This window comes from Diadema setosum, chromosome 9, assembly GCF_964275005.1.
Source record: "Diadema setosum chromosome 9, eeDiaSeto1, whole genome shotgun sequence".
NCBI lineage: Eukaryota > Metazoa > Echinodermata > Echinoidea > Diadematoida > Diadematidae > Diadema > Diadema setosum.
Window position 1 is genome coordinate 28,837,805 of NC_092693.1, and position 14,404 is coordinate 28,852,208.

Below are 14,404 nucleotides of genomic sequence, written 5' to 3' on the forward strand. Positions count from 1 at the left end.
TTTCCAAAAAAAAAAAAAAAAAAAATGTACGCGCATTACACCTAGAATGCGGCAACGCGCAAATGCGAAATCGGTTGCCAAATTAGTCAATTTTAGAGAAGAATAACGATTTTGAATGACGACATTTTGACGCAAATATGACGAAAATGAGTGCTTCTGATATGAATTTGAATGACAAAACAATGAAATTTGCCGGAGAAAACCTACATTTTGGACTAGCTGACATAAAAAAAAAAAAAATCCATGTACTGTGGTCCCCTATAAAGGTGACAGAGTGATTTCTCTTGTGCCCTCCCCCCCCCCCATCTCTCTATCTCTCTTTCTCTATGATATACCTCTCTCTCTCCCTCTCTCTCTTATGGCATTAAGGTGTAAAGGCGTCTTTTATGATTTTAAATCGTGGAATCCCCGTGCAAACCCAAATAGGAAGCCCATTGCACAAAATCGATTTCCATTCGCTTGGTTTCAAATCCCCAAGGTCTAGCCCTTTTCAACTCCTGTAGCCGTCTTTTGTGGTGGTAGTGATACAATGTTGGCACTCCTCCTCCGTTTTCAATAGGCTGAGTTTCTACACCCCTGGGCCAGTTACCAGAAACCAGTAAGTATGATTTTGCAAGAGACCAGCACCTAAAAACCAAGGATGTATGTCATTACGCGAGCCGCCATTTGAAGCAATTCAACTAATGCTTGCCGTTTGAAAAAACTAGCCAAATTTGTCAGAATTATTATGTTTCAGTTCTCTTCAATACCAGAAAGAAGAAAGACAGTAGTTTTGTAGAAAGTAAAGTAGATGTGAATGTTTGTACACGTAGTGCATGGTAGAGTAGTTAAACGTCCTTTACGCCTTGTTTTGTAAACATATTTATTTATATCTGTTATTTTCACATGTACATGTACATCATCACTTATATCTTTGTATTCATATATTGTAAATATATTTGTACTCTCATACCCCGAGAGGGGGTCGAAAGAGTCAATAAAATCTTACAAATCTTACAAAACCATGGATATTCTTATGCTACCAGTCTCTATTACCCAGTGTTTTTCGTGCCTTAATTTTGAGGCGTATAATCAGTATGAGAAAAAAAAAATTGTTTCACTCACACTGTTATGCAGCAGTTTTCCTATCAGTCGTTGCAAATGTATCAAAAGCAAATCATCATCTGGCGCGCAAAGATCCTTATAGTGTAGGATCTTTGTGGCGTGTTAGAATCTGGGTAGTCTTCTTAGTATATCTTTTCAACTTGTGTAAATACACACTAAAAAGCACACATATACGCACGCACACACATATGGCATATATGTATGTATATATATGAGAGAGAGAGAGAGAGGGGGGGGGAAGAGATAGAAAGAGAGACTGTAATCCTGTTTGACTACCAATGAAATCACGAATCTATTGACAAAGCAAAATGTTATCGTTTGCATCCGATCGAGTCTTTACTTTTGGCATGCACAGTGACAATGTTTCGTAGACTATGGTAGATCAATCCGAAGGATGGGACCTAAATATTATGTCCGGAAAATATCAGCGAACTACAAACGTCTCTTACAATAACAATATCATGGTCTTGAAGGAAAAAAGTTGTAAAACACGAAGCTACATGATAACCGCAGCTATGATTACCCTGTTCTAGAGAAGAAATTGTAAAAGAAGAAGAAGAAGAAGAAGAAGACGACGAAGAAGTTATGTACTTACCTCGTAAAAAACGGACACTCCGCAGAGAGCCACCGATCCAGACAAGCGATCCACAGCTTGAACTGGATTCTAGATTGCACTACTAAAAGCTTTAAACCTCTTTCGACACGCTCTTTTTACATGATGACCCCGTGCTCTCAACTGATCTGCCCAGGTGCGCGCACTTAGGCTATGCACTCATTGCTCAAAGCACTGACGGACCTCGCAAGGAGGGTTGAGATGTTGTCGTGGTTTTTTTTTTTTTTTTTTTGGGGGGGGGGGGGGGTGGGTAGGGCTTGTGTGCCTTCTCTTTCAGTTTAAGCTTTTGTTAATTTGAGAGGGCGCTATGATAAATAAACTTTTGATAACTTCCTTATGATCTTTTCGAGGTCAGCAATGACTCTTCCTACCTTTTGGAGGAAGCTTTGTGTGTGTGTGTGTGTGTGTGTGTGTGTGTGTGTGTGTATAGGGGCGGATCCGGGAATTTTGTAAATAAACTAATATTTCTGGTACCACTTCCGGGTTTCATATCATTTTTTTATTTCTTTTGTTTTTAACGAAAAATAAAGGGGGCGTGCGCCGGTTGCGCCCCCTCTGGATCCGCCACTGGTGTGTGTGTGTGTGTGTGTGTGTGTGTGTGTGTGTGTGTCTCCTGTGATGAGATAATCTGGTTACAGTTGTTCGTCATTCCGAAGGTTTGATAATCTGAAAACGAAATTTGATTCGTAATTTCGAAGGTTCGTTAGTTTGCACCTTCTTTTCACCTTCTTTTCACTGTACAATAATGACAATAATACATGTAATAATAGTAATAATAATAATAATAATAATAATAATAATAATAATAATAATAATTATTATTATTATTATTATTATTATTATTATTATTATTATTATTATTATTATTATTATTATTATTATTATTATTATTATTATTATTATTATTATTATTATTATTATAAAAACAAGGTCTTATCTACCCAGGGTTGCCTCTTCAGTGTAAATTGCCACTGTTCTACCAGCCTGGAGGGCTCTATCATTATTATTATCACCCTAGCATTGCCATACAGGTACCCATTGTACACCTGGGTCGAGAGGGACATAGTGGGTAAAAACAACTTGTCCATGGACGTAAGCACTGGGCGGGATTCGAACTCGGGTCTTCCGATCGGGAGTCGGGAGTCTTATCCACTATGCCACAGCGCCCCAACATTAACGAACCTTCATAGAAAAGACGAACCTCATTTCATTTTCGGAATCACGGCCCCTTGGAATGACAAACCTTCGGAAAAAACGAACCTCATTTCATTCTGGGATTAACAAACCTTCGGAATCACAAGCTGTATTCGACAAGACGACATGATTTTCTGCTCGTACGCATCGCTTTGCCCGATTGCCCTGCTCGGTAGACCTGGACGACCCCGATATGATGACCACATGCAAGTCTTTGGGTTATCCTGTCTGGCGCCCTCTTGAACTACATGTATAACAGTGTTCGATAAGGGCACGAGCTGCCCTGTGTGGCATTCGCAGAGATGCCGTCATTCATGCATCAAATACAGACGATGCCAAGTAGCAATCATGAAGACATACACTTGCGCGCTACATTCATCTCCAAAGGTACAAACCGATTCCAAAGTTGGGGATGGTGGTGGGGCTTGTACATCTTGTATTTCTTGCCAGGACAAAACAGAAAAAAAAAGACGTTTACGTTGTCAGAATTGTGCCCTTTTCAAGGGAAATTGGCAGTTATGTTTTTGAGTAGTCTTGCTTTGCGTTAGACATGGGTAATATTTTCAGTTCCCACATCTACGAATAAACATGAACAAGGAATTTATTATTATTATTGTTATTATTATTATTATTATTATTATTATTATTATTATCATTATTATTATTATTATTATTATTATTATTGTTCTCATTGTTGTTGTTGTTGTAACTTTTGTTACCATCATTATCATGTTATATCATTAAGTTATGAAATTCCATTAGGATAGGGGCTATGATATACGTGTTCTCTTCACACCTATGATTCTCCTAGATAATGCATTAAAAATATGTACACACACACAGATAGTTTTGCAATTACTTAGTAAATGAAATACATGTACTTTATTATAATTGCATAGTGCAATCGTGAACATACATTGAAACTGCACTGAAAAGGTTTCAAAAGATTTCACAAATCTTTTAAGAACACATAAAATATACAGTATACATTGACATGACTGTGTAGTACATGTATTTCAGTCTTAATGCAAATAGTCGTCCACATTATTTACATAAAATGCTCATAGAATTGATATTCATAAAACATCAAATGGATTAGATATTCAGTTCTCCCTTGATAGTCCATGGTCTCTGAAAACACAAGCATTCATTATCACTGCCGTTACACCACACACCGCAGACGACCAGTCTCATCTTACCAGGGAGCAGGGAGAGAATATTTTTGTGCCCTCTACGAGCAGACAATTTTGTTTGATCGAACTCCTACACCCAGGAGGATATTTAGCACCGTTTTTGTTATTACTACAGTGTACTCCCATTACAACAAACATGGTTGTAACAAAATTTCATTACAAGGAAGTAAAAATCCAGGTCCTAAAATCATTGGCTATACATGTACAAATGTATATCTTTATGCACTAAATTTCTTCTCGTACAAGAAAATTTCGATATAACAAGAAATCTGCCGATTCCAAGAACTTCATTATAACGGGAGTCGCTGGTTGTACAGACGCATTGTCTGCTGTTCGCCAGTAACAATTATGGCTTATCACATAACTGTATCCCCATCGTCAGTGTACAGTTAAATAGGCCGACAAGTCTTTCAGATAATGTTGCAGGAAATTCCTTGATACTTATCACTAAATCTTCCCTCACAAAATTAAAATTATGCAAGACATTTGCAGTTTGGATTAGTCCATCTAATTACGAGGAAAATACAGATAGCTTGAAGACATGCCCTTTTTTACGCCTTTGGAGCTTGTCTCATCTTTTACTCCCACGGAAATGAAAGACATTTATTATAAGGCAATCGATTATCATGAGTGCTGTCGACGGTAAAAGCTTGTTCTCACAAAAATGATTGCCCATGGTTGGTTATAGATTGAATTTTCACATGCATGCTTTACATACTGCATTTTGCTCCAGTCTCTATGACGTCACATTACTTTGTCCCGGATGTGCACGTACATATCAAAGAGTGTGGAAGAGTTCTTCAAAAAATAAAGTTGAAAAATACACCCAGCTAGCTGCCTGCATTCAATGCTATTTCACTCCGCCTTCAACTTTGATTTCTTCTTTGAGCAACACAGTCTGCAGCACGTCCGAAGCACAAGATAATTGATATAAATTGCGACGACCAAAACGACGATCATGAAGGCGACCACGTCCACAGAATTCAACACGATAAAGCTGAGGTCACTGCCTCTGAGGCGTAAGTGGCTCCCGCCAAAATTCAGCACGTGCTCTATCCAGAAGACGGCAGTGTCCAGCGGGCTAGCAAGTGAGTGGTGATGAATAGCACCATAATGCTCCACATTGACCTTGTATCTAGCACAAAAGACAAAGAAAAACACATAACAATTAAAATGAGATTCTTGATGGTGATGAAACTACAACAGGTCAATGATGATACAATGTAACCACAACAAAGTTCACGGCGACATCATCGAGTACATGCTGCCACATACCCAAATAGCACTAAAGCAATAACATATTGTTCACATTTATTTATTTATTTATTTATTTATTTATTTATTTATTTATTTATTTATTTATTTATTTATTTATTTATTTATCTATTCAGTCTTTTTTCAACAGGGTAGCCCCATCAGTAGGCAAGTACTGTTCTTACTGGGGGCCCTGCACAAACAAACATTACAGTTGACAATACAGAGACATATACATCAAATACAACACACTGTATGTGGACAGGTACAATTCTTCCACTGAGTCCCCTACATACAGTCACACAATAACTATACACTGACAATTACACGCTTACTAGTCAAACAAGCAATAATAACATGATGATGGGCCTACGTAACTATCATAACCAAACAATTAACCATAAATTTCATCAAGAATTAAAACTTTCACTGAGAGTGATAAATACCTCCACCCCAAGCAGGAAGAAATGAACCCAACCAGCAACCATCTTATTATATTCTTACTAATAACAAACTTATGAACATGTTACTCAACATAGAATAAGAATACGAATACACTGCCCACTGGCATTCACATATTCAGCTGTATATCGTATCTCTTGTCTAATGCCCAAAATCTGAGAAAAATAAATATATCGGTAATTTCTGTGTTTGTCAGTGAAAACGCTGTTGCCATAGTAACACAATGTATAACATGAAAAAAAATCTACACAACTATAATATCATAGAGCATATCATATCCCAAATTTCAAATCAAATACTCAAAAACTAAAAAAAAAAGCAGTATTATTCTATAATTTTCATTCAAATGATGTTGTTAACATGGCAACGCACTTTTCAACTACATAACATAACACAATTTATACATCTAAATCATATAATGATCGCATATGCCAAATTTAAAACCAAATACTCCAAATCCATATTTTTAACATGATTTTTCATTCAAAATGTACTGTTACCATGGCAACACATTGTACAATAGTTAACCAGAAAGCCTATCTCATCCCCTGGCAATTTGAATGACCTTCAAAACAGAGAAAGGAAAAAAAAAGAGAGAAAAGAAGAGAAGAGAAGAGAAAAGAAAAGAAAAGAAAAGAAAAGAAAAGAAAAGAAAAGAAAAACAAAACCTGTCACCACAGCACATACTCTCCGACAACTACCAAAGGTGGATCTGCATTCCTACAAACTTGTACATATCATAGAAAACACATGTGTGTATATAACTTCAAGTCATTACCAAAACAATATTGCTTGTGAAAAAAAGACAAGAAAAACATATACATGTACCAAATTATCAAATGTAATCATGTATATGATAATCACCAATACAGCATCTTAATATTGCCGACTTTTCAGAAACTGAGTACAAAATGTTTGCTTTGTTTGAGCATTTCTCACTTCACTTGGAAAACTATTCCAAAGTATTGCACCATCAAAAGAAAATGCCTTTCTGCCACTTTCAGTTTTTACTTTGGGTACAACTAAACCTCTACTTTGAGCGTTTCTCGTACTATATCGATGTAAACTCATGGCAGCTGAAAACATACTCTGCGAATATACAGGGGCAGAATCATTCAGAATGTCAAACATAAGTTTTCCTTTCTGAAATTTCCTTCTCTTCTCCATTATATCCATTTTAGACGTGTGAACATTTCATTCGTTGAGGTTCGAGTGTTTGTCTGCAAAACTATTCTTGCTGTTTGTTTGTGTTGCTTGATTAGAATATCCTGTATTCTTTGACTTGAGTTTGTCCACACACTAAAACTTGAGCAGTAATCATAGTAAGGTAATATCAGAGCATTTGCTAATAGCCTGGCGCTCTCTACAGTCAAATACTTTCTTACTCTACGGAGCAAAGCTAGCCTGGAAGCAATTTTGGCAGATACCTGGGCAACATGTTCATTCCAGGTCAAGTGTTGATCCAACCAAACACCAAGATATTTGACCGTCTTCACATGTTCTATCGACACACTTTCAATCTGAATATCGATGTTTTCCCTGATACCATTTACTCTCTGTGGGGTGCCGACTAACAAAAACTTTGTTTTTTCAGTGTTGAGTGTTAAACGATTCGAGTTCAACCACGACTCTACTCGCCTTAGATCGTCATTCAATACAGTCTCCAATTCTTTGGGACTCGAAGCGCTATACATAATAGCAGTGTCATCTGCATACAGAACAATTTTGCTGTGTTTGACAACAGAGGGTAGGTCGTTAACAGAAAGCGTGAAGAGCAGGGGTCCTAAAATAGAACCCTGCGGTACCCCTGATTTGAGTGCCAGTGTTTCAGATTTTTCCCTTGGATCATTGTGCTTTGTTTCCGACCCATCAAGTATGATTTGAACCATAATATTGCGTTATCACCTATACCATATGTACGTAGCTTATGTAACAACAGGCCATGATCCACGGAGTCGAAAGCTTTCCTTATGTCTAGGAATACCAAACCTGTCAGTTTCCCGCTGTCCATATTCCTGAATACATAATCACTGACATAAATTAAAACTGTATTTGTTGAGTACCCTTTCCTAAAGCCTGATTGCTGTGGTGTTAACAGGTCGAGGTCAGCCAGATAATCATGCAACTGAGTGTGAACAGCTTTCTCTAGCACCTTCATTATTGTTGGAATAATTGAAATAGGACGATAGTTATTTACACTGTCCTTATCCCCTCCTTTGTGAATGGGGGTGACGGTGGCCAGTTTCCATTCTTGGGGAATTATCCCAGATACAAGGGAACGATTAAAAAGGTCAGTAAGCGGTTTGCTAACAAGAGGTGCAGCCAGTTTGAGAAGGCGGGCACTGATACCGTCCAATCCGGTTGACTTGTCAGTCCGAATTGATTGCAACTCCTTCATAACAAAACTCTCAAAACATTCGAGTTTGAAATAGTGATAAAGGCCCTGTCACACCTCTCCGGGTAAGCTACGCGGGCTTGAGAGTAGGGATTTCCCAACACGCACGAGAATTTTCTGCGGGCGGATAAGGATGTTGGCGAGTTCCATATACAGTCAAACCTGTCTATAGCGGCCGCCCAAGGGAAACGGAAAAAGTGGCCGTTATAGACAGATGGCCGCTATAGACAGGTAATCCAACTTTGTGTACATTGCCTACATGTACATGTATCATCGTTGTATACATCTATAAACACTTACATGTACATGTATGTGTGTACGTATGCACACGTGTGTATCATGCATAAAACAATGCCGGCGTTATGAAATTGTTGCACAGTACCGCAGCATGTGCACAGTCATGAAGAAAACTTAACACTAGTGCATTATTGGGACTGAATAAGTGACGAATGCAACGGTGGCGATCACTGAATGTTGCCCAGGAATGACTGGCACGGCTAAAAAGCAGAAAAACACGCTGAATTATCGGCTCGGCTACGGCTCCATCAGGTTTTTGGCCGCTATAGACAGGTTAAAATCTACCACGGGAAACAAAATTTGTGGCCGCTGGCCGCGTTAGACAGGTGGCCGCAATACACAGGGTCTTTAACATGGCTTTTCTCTCGGGGGGATTTTTCAGTGGCCGCTATAGAGAGGTGGCCGCTAAGGCAGGTTTGACTGTACTTGCGTCTTACTGCTAGACGCGTGCTTTTTACCTGCTACTTGCGTGTATTCTGCGTAACCTGCGTGAGAGCTTTGAAACCGATCCATTTTCAGCTACATACGGGTATTGCGAAGTACCTGCGTGACAGCAGCGAAGTACCTGTGTGGGAATTGCCTGCGAGGTGCTGCCGCTAAGGGTCTCCTACTGGTGTTTTGCATGTACCTCTGTTGGCAAACCCCCGCGACTCACCCGGAATGTGTTCTGAGCATGCTCAAGGCCTTGTCACACCGTGTCTGGGGAGGCCTTGCGGGTTGACTTGTGGGGATTTTTTTTTTTTTTTTTTTTTTTGCTACCCGGACCTCCCAGCAATATGTCCGCACCTGATCTAGTACCCAGCGCGTATCTCGCCCGTAGTTGCCCGGAGGTGAGCACGCAGGTCAGATTTACCCGCAACCAAGTTTAAAGCATGACCAAAACTTTTTCCGGGTGAGTCGCGGGGATTGCCCGCAGATATCCATGCAAAACGCCAGTAGGCGGCCCTCAGCGGCAGCATCTCACAGGCAACTCCCATACAGGTACTTTGCAGCTGTAACGTGGGTACTTCGCAGTCCCGGTATGCGGCCAAGATAATAACATTCTGTGGGACTTCTGCCATTCCTTCAAAGGGATTCCTTTACCGAGTTGTCAGCTCTCATTCGCCACCCATGTGCCTGACACGCAGGTCACACGGAAGTAGAACGTAAGTAGCACGGGTCTGGCAGGTAAGACGTATGAGGAAACTTGCCCAAATCCTTGTCCGCCTGAAAAAAAAAAAAAAAATTGTCCTGCGTGCTGGCAAATCCCCACACGCAACAAGCCCGCCTAGCTTGCCCGAAAAGGTGTGACAGGGCCTAAACGTGACATGACCCCAGATATATTGATATAAACAACAATCAAACATAATACAACCATGACATTAATACTTTTAATGCTCCTGATGATAATAAAACAAGATTAGTAACGTTGTGAATTTCGAATTATTTATTACTGGCATTAATTAACAGCAAAATTTTGTTTGAACCTCTTCATTTCTCCATTGTATACTTGCCTGTAATCTTAGAAAAGTTTTCTCTTATATACCAGTAATAGCAGTAATATGTGGAACAATGTCACAATTAAGCTAATCATAAACTTATGCTTCGTATGGTACCTTTCTAATCCATGCATTAATTATTTGCATTTGTATTGCAGTATTCTTAGCACCATTAGAGGGCAATCCTTTAATGATATGCCAATCAAAGCTAAACATAGGCTACCAGTCATTCTCATTAGACGCACCATAAGCTTGTATTGTTACGTACTTTATTAGGACAGAAACCAAAAAGCTCACAGACACGCATGAAAGTAAAAGCAAGAAGGAGACAATTAAGATAATGGCATAGCGAGCTCCCAGCATACTTTGTGTCGTGGATGACTTCCTCAATGGCGCCTTTGACAGTGGCGTAAGTGAGAGTGGCCCGATCAAGAACCACGCCCATTCCCTTTTTTGACACACGGGCCCCTATGGCAGGCTGGTCGGCAAAGATAGGCAAGAGGACCATTGGAACCTTGTGATAGATTGCCTCGTACACGCCGTTGATACCGCCATGGTATATCAGTAGTCGCGTCTGCGGGTGACCTGCATGGAGAATGGACAGAGGAAAGATAGATGAAGCACATCAAGATTTTTGATTCGCCTCAAGTCTTTAATACATGTATTACTGTTACTGCTAAAGGAACTAAGATAATTATACCAGTTTTCTGTTCCTATGGTTGATTCTGGAAGTGTTCCTCCTAATTTTGTAAGAGTTCAGTTGAATTAACTTTCCGTTGATAAATAATGATAACGATGATAATACATGCATAAAGGCTGTTTGAAAATCAGCAAATCTTCTCATGGGCGAGTTCTTGCAGGAAAACCCCTGAATTCCCTGAATCATTGTCTAAAAGCGGTGAAACATGTCATAGGATATTCTAAGCCCATTACTTTCAAGCAAGATATTTCTGTGGCATGAGATTTTTGTGTGGGTGTGAATTGGAGCCAACGGCCTTTTCCGCAGCATGACATCATTTTTTTTTTTTCAAATTGACACTGGTATTCAGTACATAAATAGTGTAGACAAAAACTTTTGCTTGTAAACATGTATTTCAATTTCGTGAAACTTGGCTCTCACGATATTAGCAAAATTAAAATACTGGCATTTCTGAGTTTACAGTAATCAATGGTTACTTCTTCACCTTGGAAAAGTTCTTACTGTTGTTTTTTCCTGTTATGATCTTGTACTGATTTCACACTGGTTATTAGCATTCCTGCAATGACTGTCATACAATTTATTTACTTTTATCAACATCAGCTAATAAGGCCAAGGCAATATCTTTCAATGTGCCTGTGTGTGTGTGTGTGTGTTTGGGGGGGGGGGGGTGGACAGGCCCAAAGAAGGGGACGGGGGTTCATCTTCTTCTACTGATGGGATCAAGGGGCACTCCCCCTACTCCTCCCCTCTGTCTCACCTCTTCCTCCTCGAGATGGAGCCTGGTGGTAAAATCGCTGGAAAACCTGGATTACAGTGGTTTATTTTTGCGCATAAGCTACACTGTAAAAGTACACATGTGCATGTTATGATATGTGTGTGTATGCATGAGTGTGTTTGTGTGTGTGTGTGTATGTGTTTGTGTGTGTGTGTGTGTGTGATATGGGGGCCTACAGGACCTCCAGCACCCCATGCCATTACCAATTTCACTGCCACTACTAGTTAGTGTTCTATACTTCTCTACCTTTACTGCATGATTATTAACAGTTGTTACTAGTAAGTTGAAATTAAATCCCTTTGATGAACAGATAAACATCGTTGTTGTACATGGGGGCAATTTTTTTACCTAGCAAATCGTTTTGAGGTAGCCACTCCATGAGACGCGTGTTGTTGCCAAGTTTACGGGGAGGCGGTCCTACGAATCGCCAGATCACTCTCTGGGGTAGGTCACTGAAGACTTCTGCAAAGAGCTCGTTCAAATCCTCTCGCATGAGTGATGTCACCATGGAACCCTAGGGGATGAGAAAAGGCATCATCACCATTTCATTATTCATGCATAAAAATATTATTGAACATCCCATAGCTTGTTATCACACACAACACTTGCACTAATAAAATTAATACATCTGTACATTGGTAATAGGATTTGGGAAAACAAAAGATAAGTACATGTAGTATGCACGGGTAGTAAATAACCATAAATTACAATTCATTCTTTCATGTGTTTATTTTCAACCAAGCAGATAAATATTTTGTTTAACTAACTTGTCTGCAAATTGATATATCATTAAAATGGAGTGGGCCGAGTCTGAATCTGCGACTTACCAGACTAAACACAATGACCCCGTGGTTACCAGCTCCCTGGATGAACTCATTAAGATCCTGTAAAATAACAAAAGGCAATGTTGAAATTACATTATGTTAAGATGTATACATATCCTTATATGGAACTGCCTACCACCTCAAGCAGTAACAGCAAAAACCTTTGCTGCTTCCCAGGAGGCTGCCCTTCCAGCAATTAGAAGGATGAAGTCTCCCGTTGGTGCCAGGATGCTGTAGTTCGATAACATCTGTTACTTGCACATGCATCACGTTTTGATTGTATATCTTGGTATAACACATGCACCGTTACATACTGCAACTACACCAACCCATCCCAGTCTAGCTGTGTTGCAGCTGCTATAGGGATTATTTCATCAAGACTCAAGATAGAAGATGGTCTGAACTGCATTGATTTGAAACAGACTTATATACCTGTGATAGCAGTTTTGAACTTTCCCTCAATAAGCCACCGATTTGTACCACATTTGGAGCTAGTGGTTTGGCAAAATCAAGTGTTGCATCCCTGTTGGCCAACCACAACAATGAAGAGCTTGACATCTGAGTCCAGGAGTGGCCGACGGACACATTGTGCTTTTGCCTGATGATGTCAAAGGAGGAGAATGCGTAGGACGTCAGGATTGGGCGGACAAAGTTCCAGCTCAAAAAGTTCACCAGACGCTGCTTGAAGGTCATCTCATCAGTGAAGGCCCGACCGAGGTCGAACGGGACGTACGAGGAGGGGGCAGGAATGGCGTATGTGGCCTCGTTTGCATAGTAAAACCGGATGGATGTTGTCATAGTAACATAAGGGATACCAAGATACGTTCCAATCAGGAAATCGCATGGGTTGAAGGCGTCGTGGAGTAGGAGATCAAATTTTGTTCTTTCCAAGCGACCTAACGACTCTGAGTCGCTAAAAATACCATCGCAGCTCTTCACGAAGAAATCCAAATACCGGTTAAAAATCAACAATGGGTTACTTTTAATGGGCCGAGACATTTGGTCAGCAAGGGATAAATTGCCGGCAGCACGCACACCAACAGACGAGGACAGGTAGTCGACTTTGAGCCTATCAATGTCAGCTTGTTGGAAGACCACGTCGTAACTGACGACTTTGCCGGAATCTCGCACGTCGGAACCTCTCACGCCTATTGAGGAAGGGTCCTTGTTAGCCGGTATGAGATAGGTGATCGAGTGACCTCGACTACCAAGTGCCCGAGCTATGGCAGCCATTTGCTCGGAACGGCTCCTCGTACTCGTAGGGTCGCTCATGGATACGAGAATGCTGGCGGGCTTCTCTGCAGCTCCAGAAAACGACTTGTGCTTGTGAGAAAGAGCAGCGGCCATTTGCATGCAGACGACAAGGCCAAGGGATATCAAGCACGATTCGCTAAGCCTGCCAATCATGACGACGGGAATTGATGCCAAAATTCTTTGCTACTACAATGTATTCCAGGCCGGATGTACGTTGTCTTCAATTGTTGAGCCTTTCGATCACTCAACCACACAAAAGGCCCAACCTTTGGCCTTCCCCTTTGCTTACAATTACGGTAGGCCTATACCAGAAAATCCAACGGTCTGCGCTGAGCTGCGGCATAGCCATTTGCCTCACACGGGACTAAGGACACCACGTGATTATTCCTTATCACGTGCTCATCGGTCACCTGTCTGTTTTATCTTTTTTTTTTTTTTTTTTTTTTTTTGCTAACTCTTCGACACATGGGTGAGGGTATTTTCAGCTGCATACGTGTTCGTATATCATCTCGCAAAGTTAAGAGTCTTTCGCGGTGATTTAGAAGTCATTTGGGAGAAACACTTTGTCGATACCGTCAGGCATAATTCTGACACCTGAAAATTGAGGAAACCGATCTGGGCCTGAAGCATATGAAAGAAGCTGAAATACTTCGGGGGAGAGGGAAGGGGGGGGGAGGGGTGGGGGAAAAGAGGGAGGATGACAAGAAATGCCAATATTACATTAACTAGTAAACTGTGATCGATAGAGGTGAAATCCTTTGCATAATACACCCACCTGTAACTGACAGTTTACCATGGTTTAATTTCAAGTTATGAAAGTGCTCCTATTTCCAGTCATGAACACCAACGCGTGACTTTATA

The 14,404-nt window shown here is 40.4% G+C and overlaps 2 protein-coding genes across 4 annotated transcripts in view; both read right to left on the reverse strand.

Moving 5' to 3' along the window:
* The window catches only part of LOC140232689 (neuronal acetylcholine receptor subunit alpha-6-like), a 31,896-nt gene extending 30,111 nt beyond the window's left edge, over positions 1 to 1,785 (reverse strand). For 2 of the 3 annotated variants that reach the window (XM_072312802.1, XM_072312804.1), the window contains exon 1: positions 1,700 to 1,785. The gene's annotated coding sequence lies outside the window, so the exon portion shown is untranslated. The remainder of the gene's footprint in view (positions 1 to 1,699) is intronic. The other variant, XM_072312803.1, reaches the window with a different exon arrangement.
* Positions 1,786 to 3,794: 2,009 nt separating this feature from the next.
* Positions 3,795 to 13,947, reverse strand: LOC140232798 (UDP-glucuronosyltransferase 2C1-like). Its single transcript, XM_072312914.1, has 5 exons — positions 12,722 to 13,947; positions 12,293 to 12,349; positions 11,814 to 11,979; positions 10,356 to 10,575; positions 3,795 to 5,239 (listed from the first exon to the last, which is right to left on the reverse strand). Exons 1-5 carry the CDS (start codon positions 13,694 to 13,696, stop codon positions 4,960 to 4,962), a joined length of 1,698 nt encoding a protein of 565 aa, XP_072169015.1. The 5' UTR covers positions 13,697 to 13,947; the 3' UTR covers positions 3,795 to 4,959.
* Between the last annotated feature and the right edge of the window lie 457 nt (positions 13,948 to 14,404).

Coding starts and splice junctions, on each gene's coding strand:
- LOC140232798 (XM_072312914.1), bottom strand. CDS start 13,696: ATGATTGGCAGGCTTAGCGAATCGTGCTTGATATCCCTTGGCCTTGTC. Junction 12,350..12,721: donor GTTCAAAACTGCTATCACAG/GTATATAAGTCT, acceptor GTTATTTTACAG/GATCTTAATGAGTTCATCCA. Junction 11,980..12,292: donor GGGTCATTGTGTTTAGTCTG/GTAAGTCGCAGA, acceptor CTCATCCCCTAG/GGTTCCATGGTGACATCACT.